This window comes from Hesperophylax consimilis, chromosome 6, assembly GCF_061612785.1.
Source record: "Hesperophylax consimilis isolate HC1 chromosome 6, BYU_Hcon_1.0, whole genome shotgun sequence".
NCBI lineage: Eukaryota > Metazoa > Arthropoda > Insecta > Trichoptera > Limnephilidae > Hesperophylax > Hesperophylax consimilis.
Genome location: NC_142841.1, coordinates 36629737 through 36640249, shown reverse-complemented (window position 1 = coordinate 36640249; position 10513 = coordinate 36629737). Strand labels below are relative to the sequence as shown.

Here is a 10513-nt window from a genome sequence, read left to right as displayed (position 1 = left end):
CCTTTTTTTATTTTGTGTTGGTGTATTCTGTATTACCCATATTGTCGATAAAAGCCTTTCAAAGGCGGCTTTGGGGTTCCGGAAGTGGGAGGTAGTATTAGTAATCCGAAGGGAATACCAATATAAGTAATTGATTTGCCGGTACTCACCTATTCTGAAGTCGGCAGCAAAATATTGTCTTATTTTACTTTATTTGTCTTATTTATTTTTTTTTTTTTTTAAAGAAAGACAAACATTCCCAGGTTACGAATAACCCAACAATCTCCAATCTCTGAAAATCTCCTACTACCACCACAGAAAGCCGAAAATGTTGCTTGTGTTGTGATGGAGGACTTAGCCAGCCGAGGAATCGAACACGCGACGCTCGGGTGAGACCCAAGCGCTATGCCCACTCAACCACTGACCGGTCATCAATAAGTATTAACACTTTACTTTCATGTACATTTTATCAATGAATGTTTTTAACACCGATTGCGGAGTTACCCTATAATTTTAAAAGATCTACAAAATCTATGTACCAAGATAGTTGCGTTGGATAGCAGGGGCGTATATCTCCGGTCTGACCTTGTAACCCTGATGAGGCGTGACGTCACCAACCCGTTTTCTTATAGACAAAACTGTCGTGACTGAAAGCTCAGATCTCATTGGATCAGAGCAAATTGTAGTTTGATCTCTCGCTCTCTACTACCCCTTTCACACAGAGCGATTTTGGTTGATCGAAAGTTTTAGTTGAATCGAAACGTGTGAACATATGTTTCAAGTCGACATCCCTACTGAGTGATTAATTTACTCGTACCTAGTTCCTACCATCATGGCATCTACTTCAATGGTATTAAGTGGTCGGATGATATGATGTTAAGATTAACTCATACCACTCCTTTGTCGAGTGTGGCTCGACATTATATTTCTTACACCAACTCCTATGTCGAGTCATACTCGACATTATAGTAACGCAATTTCGAAAAATAATTTAAATTATCAAATGTATTTTTTTTTCTTTTAAACACTTTATATCTCATTCTGAATATTCCGAATACGCAAAATACATATATCTCGTCAAGTTTCGCCTTTTAGATAATTTTTAAAATCGTATTATTTTTAACCTTGTAAATGCACTGCGCAGTTATTTGGTTGCGACGCATGTAAGTAGGTAGGTACTTGCCTGTCTACCTGCGTAACAATAGGAAGCGCTAAGGGATTTCTCCCAACACATAACAAAGGATTATTATACCTATTCACTTGTTATCACATAATATTTTGTTCTGTTTGTGTATTTACATTTGTTTTTACTGTTTTTAGTAGCAAATATTTCGTGGCCGAGAAAGCACATGTGTCGTTCGGTCTTGAAAATAATACTCAGTAATTAGGTGAAAATATAGTTTTACATTTCTTTTTGTAAAGAAAGAGTAATAAAAATTACATATTTTAAAATTTTTTGTTTAACTTTTTATTGAGGCCACTTTTTATCCCTTTTTTGTAAATTAATTAAGGAGTTGGTAGTAGGTAATTAAAAAAAAATTAGGAGTGCAAAAGGTTAATGGATCTATACCAAAGCCACCCCTGTCTTTGGGATCAGAAGGAAGAAGTTTACAAATGCCCGTGACACTGCAATTAATAATATTCTTTTTGAAATGTTACTGTAACTTATTAGTTATTATTATTAAATAACACGTCTCTGAATGTTTCAAAGAATAATTATTTTTATCTTCATAACAAATTTTAGGATATCAACTATTGCAACGAACACTTTATAAACCATGATATGGTGTTTTTTGAAACTCTGTACATATACATGAGAGAGAATCTCCCGTTGCCAGGTATCTTTGGAACACTGTATATATAAGCCAGACTCTCCTGAGAGAGAATCTCCCGTTGCCAGGTATCTTTGGAACACTGTACCTATAAGCCAGACTCTCCTGAGAGAGAATCTCCCGTTGCCAGGTATCTTTGGAACACTGTACATATAAGCCAGACTCTCCTGAGAGAGAATCTCCCGTTGCCAGGTATCTTTGGAACACTGTACATATAAGCCAGACTCTCCTGAGAGAGAATCTCCCGTTGCCAGTTATCTTAGCGTAATTTGTAACTTACTTTTTGCCGGGACAGCCGCGACCATAACTTTTTCTTGAATCTTAGAAAACAGTACATCAAATTGTTCTTCCAAAATTTGCAAATGATTGCGATAGCCTTCGGTATCTTCTAACGCCTTATAATTATATCCTTATAATCCATTTTTAAGCTCACATAGGGAAGTTTTTTATGCTTTTTCAAATTCTACAGTTCGTTAAGTAAAAGATCCGAAATCATAGGGACGCACGCAGCGATAAATTCACTTGACGCCATCATGATTAACAAAATCGGTTCGAGTTAAATTGAAACGTCTGAACGACATTTTGTTCAACTTTTGTCGTTCAACTAAAATCACTCTGTCAGAACGGGGCACCGATTCGTGTAGCAAAAAGAGAGGCCATACATGGGCTATGCTCAGATAAAATGAACGGAAATTTCCAAGACGCCATTTCTAAGATTTAAGTTTACGGATTTTTACGTTATAAGCGTAAATATTTTAAATTTTCTTTTAACCATCTAAAAATAATATTGCGTGCTTGAATTCTTCAAGGTGATAAATTAATGCCGTGTTGTGTTAAAGGCTGCTCAGACAGATATTCTATTCGATAATCCGGTGCTAGCAAGAAGTGCGTTTGTTTGTGGGCGATTGAAAGCACACATACGGTACTACTGGGATTTAAAAAGAATGCGTTGCCAACGCTTAATCTTCCAGGCATCGGAAAATATACCGATCTATCTCCACCAATTGAAAAAAGGACCCGTTCCCGTTGTTGAATACAGGTGCTAACGTCTCGTTCTTTGATACAATGCTCCTGATTCCTTAATGTACTTCATTGGCTAATAATTTAATTTCTTTTCCTTTTTAGAGTTATCAGTATTCTGAAGCGATCCTATACCAGGTATTGGGATGCTAAAATTGCTAAACAAGATCACGTTTACATCAAACAAAATTATTTAAACTTTTTTTTTTTTTTTTTTTTTTATTAAGGAGAAAAAACAGATACAGATATCAATTGACAAAAATATATACGAAACATCAACTAGAGAATTCACCTGCATACAAACTATTTCTCACGAATTAACTTAAACAGCAGAAAACATTTACAAATATTTTCACTTATAAATAGGGGAAAAATATATACATAAGAATATTATTTTACAAATAGAGATATAAAAGAAATGCGCAATATCCTTTTAAGAATTTACAAATTATTTTTGAAAAAATTTAGAGGGTAAAACAAAAAAAAATATACATATAAATAGATAAACAATATTAAACAGAAAGTAAAAAATATATAAATATATTTAAACGAAGTATGTCTAAGTTGTTTACTTTGAACTTTGTAGGAAAACAGTCTTCATTTTTCTACTAAAAGTAGTGCGTGTATCAAAAAATAAGTCAGAGTCCTTGAGGTTTTGATTCTGATTAAGTGATTCGCACATTCTTCTGATTGGATCCCTGACACCAGCATTTGTACGCGTCCTGCTAATGTGGAATAAGTCGTTAAGCCTTGTTACTCTGGGTGGTACTTTGAAGTTTATCAATTTCAGTAAGTCGGGACAGTCAATAACGCTGTTACAAATTTTATACAGAGTCATGAGATCAAGGTATGTTCGCCGGTTAGATAGAGTGGAGACGTTATAACTCGAGAGCATATTTATGTACCCACGTTTGGGTGCGCTCATTCTGTAATTGAGGCATCGCAGAAATTTCTTTTGAATATTTTCAATATTTTCTTTATAGATATCGTAAAGTGGATTCCATATGGAGGTGCAGTATTCAAGTTGAGAACGGACCAGAGTGTGGTAAAGAAGAAGATATGTTTCAGGTTTTCGAAATTCACGGCTGTTTCTGATGACAAATCCTAGCATGCTGTAAGCTTTATTCACAATATTATCTATGTGCGCATCGAAGTGGAGTTTGGAATCAAAAAGTACGCCTAGATCTCTTATACAGTAAACGCGCTCGAGTAAATAATTACCAATACAATAATTGTGTTTGATAGCGTTGTGATTTTTAGTAAAACTTATTTGTTTACATTTATTGTAACTTAGGTAAATTTTGTTTTCATTGCAAAACGTTTCGAACCTTACTAAGTCGCTTTGTATGAGAAGACAATCGTTTAAATTTCGAACAATGGCAAATATTTTTATGTCGTCAGCGTACAAAAGATATAAACAATGCATGAAACATTTAGTAACAGTGTTAATAAAAAGAATAAACAACAGCGGACCCAGGATTGACCCCTGTGGCACGCCAGAAGTAACTGGTTCCCATGTAGAAGTCTGTCCTCGTAATGATACGGCTTGTTGTCTTTTTGTTAAATATGAGATAAACCAACGTAATAAATTTCCTCTAATTCCGTTGTACATAATTTTTTTAATAAGAATAAGGTGGTCAACCTTGTCGAAAGCTTTTTTGAAATCGCAATATATTGCATCTACCTGGTGGCCTCGATCCATGCTAGTAAATAAGAAATTTGAGTAAATAAGTAAATTACTCGTGGTAGATTTGCCTTTTACAAACCCGTGTTGTTGTTCAGTAATTTTGGCAGCAAGCTGGGGATATATATTGTCATGGACAAGTCTTTCCAATAGTTTAGGGATCGCCGAGAGAATGGATATTGGCCTATAGTTTTCCACTCTTTGACGCGAGTCACCCTTGTGGACCGGTATAATATAGGCCAACTTCCACCTATCAGGGAAAACCCCATCACTCAGGCATTTATTAAATATTATGGTAAGCGGCACACACAGTGACGACGCAGCAGATCTAAGGAAAAACGCCGGTATTCCATCGTGACCCGCACCCTTGTTTATGTCTATCGATTTTAAACTCGATTGCACTTCTTTTTCCGTTAGTTTAATTGTGTGAATGTGCGCAAGTCCAGAGTCCTGGGTATCTATTCCCCAGTCTCTATCGCTCGCAATTTCCGCCGAAAGTACATACACTGGTAGAGTTTGTTATTCTTGAGTCTCACCGAAAGTACATACTACACGCCAAACGTCAAAATTCATTCGACTTAAACAACGAGTGGGTCGAAGCAGTAGAGATCGGCAAAACTGTCAAAATCTCATTGCATCCTGGTGAATTGCCTTATACAAAAAAAAAAAAAAATCGTTTCCCGCGCGCCTTCGAAGTTGGTATCGGATTCGTTTAGTTCTGCAAAGTTGTTTTAACCACTCGGGTCTGATAAGTTTGTTTTGCTAAAATCATTACCTGACATAGATACCGAGTTATAGGTAATATAATGGCTGATTTACCGGCGGTGTTGACTGCAATACATAACATAGAGGAAGCTGAGGTAGCTGCTTTGAGACCAGCAAGAACGTTTCGCCAGAGGGTCGATTCTTTCGCCAACTTAACTGACGAAGCCTTCGTCAGGAATTTTCGGCTTAACAAAGGCTTAGTACGTCGGCTAATACTCGCTGTGTCCCCGTTCATGACACCCCCATCCCGTTCTTCAGCTCTAGATGTCGAAACTAAAGTGAGCACAAAAAATTTTTAAAAAATGACAGTTTTCACATGAAAATTAACTTGCTAATTAATCTGTTGGTTGTTTGACAGGTGTTAGCAGCATTAAATTTTTTTGCCACGGGTGGTTATCAATTGCCCGTGGGGTGTAACGTGAACGTTGCAATTTCGCAACCCTCAATTTCACGTGCACTAGAGGAGGTAGTAAATGCCCTCAATAAACCAGAGATCTTCAATGAATGGGTAAAATTTCCCCCAAATATCCAGGCACTAAACGAGATAAGGAATAAGTAAGTTTTTATTAGACGAATATTATGATCACATTATTTACTTATTTTGAGGTTGGCTCTATCAATAATATTTGTTTATTTTTGGTTTTACAATAAATATAGATTCCCAGGAATTATCGGGTGCATCGACTGCACTCACGTGGCTATATTCCCGCCAAACACAAGAGATCCAGTCACTCCGGAACACATCTATGTTAACAGAAAAGCTTACCATTCGATTAACGTTCAGTTAATTTGTGACTCTGATCTCCGAATTTTGCATGTTGATGCACGTTACCCTGGAAGCACTCATGATGCATTTATATGGAAGTCGTGTTCTGTGGAACCTGTGCTGAAGCAGTTGTATACGCGTGGTCAATCAGGGTATTATCTTCTGGGGGACTCTGGGTACCCTTTGCGACCTTGGTTAATGACCCAAATTGATAGGGCTGAACCTGGATCGCCCGCAGAAAGGTTCAATACAAAACTAAGATCAATCAGGTCAACTGTAGAGAGATGTAACGGTGTTTTAAAAATGAGATTCCGTTGCCTTTGTAAACACAGGGTTCTTCATTATGCTCCCGAAAAGGCGTCCAGAATTATCAATGCATGCACAGTGCTTCACAATATGTGTGTAGAAGATAAATTTGATCTTCCAGATTACCTGATTGATCATAATCTAGATTTAGGAGTGATTGCTGGTGGAAGGGCTGCCGAACTGGGGCCTGGGGCTGTTAACAGAATTAACCCAGATTTAGTGGCTGGTAGAGCTCTTCAAAATAGGATCGTTCTAAATTATTTCCGTTAATGTTTATATGAATCTTTTTTTATCGTTTTGTTATTCTGTTAATTCTATAATATTATTTATCAAGTGTTTTGGTTTTATTAATATTAATGATGGTGGATTAGCTGCACACACTAGGCTAGACGAGGCTGAACGCGACAACGCAAACATAATATGTACATATGATTATAATTAGTAACTTTGTAAGCACCACCTTATTTTGGTTGCAAACTAACTAAATTATTTAGGGCCGACATAATACCATCTATGTATTTATTACACCCACCACAAAGATGGTTGCGTTGGAAACTAAACATATAAAAAAATTATTTTGAAGCCAGTTGCTGTGCAAGCCCCATCGCCGCCAATAGCAGTTGCCTCTGCAGTGCTCGTGCGATGTTATATGTGTAAAGTGAATTTCAACAACTTTTACGTATTTTGTAATAATGTAGTAATGTAAAATTTTAAATATAATTCATATTATCTTTAAAAGAAAACAATGGTGTGATCTTAAAAAAATGTATGTAATATTATGAAATTTTTATCAAATAATACAAAAAACAAGACAGCACTTTGCAATATACAATTTCAATATATTTTGTAGTACAAGCTAAGGACAAAAAATAAGTACACTGAAAAACAGTTTTCAGTTGTTCAATTTTAACATATTTTGCAATATAAACTAGAGAAATTACACTGCAGTGAAGTCTGATATTTTCTAGTATTAACAATTACATTTTTGGTGTTAATTTTTAAGTATAACACATTATGTTTATGCGAAAAATAAAATGTTCATTCATTACGTTGAAAAATACCACAATTTTTAAACAATATAATGGTGTCAACCGAAACATTTCAAAAAATTATATGTTGAATAATATAATAATTCTTATATTTTTTTAAATAATTTTATATCACTGAAACTCCTGTAAATCAATCACATTAATCTATCTACAGGTACTATATTTTTCTTATTTAATCACCACTGATTTGTGTACACACTCTCTAATGTCCATGCACATCCATTATTGGATTTTTTATTGTTACTGTATTATATTTTATGCTATGTACGTGCCTATACGTATCAAAAAAAACTTAACCAGTTAAAAAATATATAAATAAATACAAAAAAAATGATGCTTACATATAAAAAATGTTACATATTTTGAATACAAGCTAAATGCTAGGACACTAGTTAACCACCACATTTAGTTTTATTTAGTGAAGTAACCATACTGGGTCATGAAAAAGAAAATATAACATTTCGGTTTGTATAGTTCGCACTGTGTAAGTTACACTATGTAATTTCTCACAGAGAGAAAAATGTATTTCGTGTTTACTGATACTTTATTGATAATTCTTATCATGTTATTCGTGCTCCGGCTAAAAAAGTGACTACAAGCGCTTAACGAATGAATGGATAGGATTCCTGATAAACTTTTAATACAATGCGACATTATTATCATCACGTCGTAACATAATGTTTATTTTAATCCGAATAAATTGTCAGGGCAGACGCACAGTACATACGTCCTCCGATATATTGGGAATTTACTCAAACTTTATCAGGAAACGTCCTGCAGTCACTTTTTTAACATGAGTACCAATAAGTTGACGAGATTCTTAGTAACTCGTTTTTCTCCGTGCACGCACACTCTTGGAGTCAACACCTTCCTTGGCGGAACCCCTCACCATTGAACCCCCACCCGTTCAACTCAGAGGCAAAATACGGTGTCACGTAAAGTGGTAGATTCATTAAATGCATCCAACATTCAAATAATATACTGCTTGCTTTAATGACGAGGCTAGTAGATGAGACGGCAAATTTAAAATTTTTACGTTTAAAAAAGTATTATAGTGATTTGTTTAAGGAGTATTATGTCGTGTTGCGTTACCTCCTTCTTTAGCCAACGTTTCGGACAGCTTTACAGTGTCCATCATCAGGGCAGATGTGTTACTACGGATGATGGACACTGTAAAGCTATCCAAAATGTTGGTTAAAGAAGGAGGTAGCGCAACACGGCACAATATCCCAAAAACAAATCAGATTCTGTTGAAATACACAACACACAATCAATAGAATTATTTAATTACTTCAAATTATAAGTTAGATTTGGCCTTTGATTCTTCTAACAGTCTTATTATCGTATTTAATAATTCTATTGATTGTGTGTTGTGTATTTCAACAGAATCTGTTAGCCTCGTCATTAATGCCAGCATCCCATTAAAAAATTTTTGTTGGTTTATCATGTTCTGGTCCCCCTGTTCTAAAAATCTGTTAGATGCATTTACTGCATTTACTACTCTACGTGATGCCATATTTGGCCTCCGAGTCTGCACGGGTGGAGGTTCAATGGTGACGGGTTCCTCCAAGGAAGGTGTTGCCTCCAACAGTGGTGATGCCTCCGAGAGTGATGGGGCCTCCGAGAGCAGCGGTACCTCAACGCTCTCGAAAGACTGCCAGCTGCTGCAGCCAGCAACAGGAGGTTGCGATCCTCCGGGAGAAGAGAAGGTAAAATTCACCGCTGACTCTGCAACTCCCAGGTGGCCTGTTAACAAAACAGGATTGATGAGTTGAAGGATCTTCTCATCAGTCGTGCTTAGGTGGGCTGCTGGCGCCGGTGGTCCACCTCCAGTCCCAGCCGCATGCTGTCTCAAGGCGGAGTTCTTCGATTTGGTTTTGGATCTTAAATCTTGCCATGTCTGAAAACAATTTTGAAAAATATTCATTATTGACAGTACATATAAAAGTAATGTAGAAATACACTTTATAACATCTTAAAATATTCAAGATAGGGATCACAAATGAGAATAGTAGAAGATTTCGGGGACGCCCGAGGAAGACATGGCACGATCAAGAGAATCAGATACTTGAGTCGGGTCATGTCATGAGCCAGAATAACAGAAGATTATATATGAGACGATGTATGAATGTGAATAAGACACGGAGTGTGTGCCAAGACCGAGTTATTTGGCGGTCCATCCTCTGTGCCCACCCCTGAGAAAACAGCGTGATGGATAGTTAGTTAAAATAGTCATATTCTTAGATTTTGAAACGATCGACGGTTGTTAAAATTCATGAGGTTGCGTGAATTTTAACAACCAAATTAGGTTAAAATGAAACGCCAAATGAACATCATATTCGTTTTGTTGAATAAATAAACGAAGCATTCGAGCAACAAGAATAAATTTTAAACGTACGATATACATAAATAATGGAAATTAGTAAATATGTACTAACCTTTCTCCAATGTTTAAAATCTTTGTTTGCCCCAGCGAGAGCATTCAGCTTCTCGGCGATCACCGTCCACCTTCTTCTGGATTCCCTGACGGTGAAATTGGATGAAAATTTGCCAGACATCAACTCGGCGTCTGCACCAACCAGCTCTACTAAAAGATCTTTCTGGCATTTCGAAATATATCCACCACCGCCATTCATTTCAGTAAAAGTGGGAAGAAAATAAAAACGTTGACAGGACGATGCGGCAACGGTTTGTTTTTGACATTTCAAATTAACTCCATAGAAATCTCAAACACATCAGAAACATAGACAATATTCACAGGGTGGCCAACACAGTCATCTCTTCAACCGTGCGACACTCAAGAATGCATAAATATAGAACTTATGACAAAAGTCGTAGAGATTTACGTTCGTAGATGGCGCATAGCGAGTAATTCGTGGTAGAGACTCTGGAATAGATACCCTGAACTTCCTCGAGTTGGTCAATGTTAATAATTGGGTCATTGATAGAGGAAGGTTCAAATGTTGACTTAAAGAATTCAGAGAACATATCACAAATTTCCTGGGCATCGTTAGATTTGCGCCCTTCGAAGGACATTGCAGCAGGGTATCCATCAGACGATTTTAATGAGGATATGTATGACCAAAAGCTTTTGATATTATTTTGCAATGAA

The 10513-nt window shown here is 36.4% G+C and overlaps 1 protein-coding gene across 1 annotated transcript; it reads right to left on the bottom strand.

The window, feature by feature from the left end:
• Window positions 1-6486: 6486 nt before the first annotated feature.
• LOC149423301 (uncharacterized) lies at window positions 6487-10144 on the bottom strand. The gene is made up of 3 exons (XM_089632714.1): window positions 9840-10144; window positions 8908-9301; window positions 6487-6545 (listed from the first exon to the last, which is right to left on the bottom strand). Exons 1-3 carry the CDS (start codon window positions 10035-10037, stop codon window positions 6487-6489), a joined length of 651 nt encoding a protein of 216 aa, XP_089488840.1. The 5' UTR covers window positions 10038-10144.
• Window positions 10145-10513: the final 369 nt, after the last annotated feature.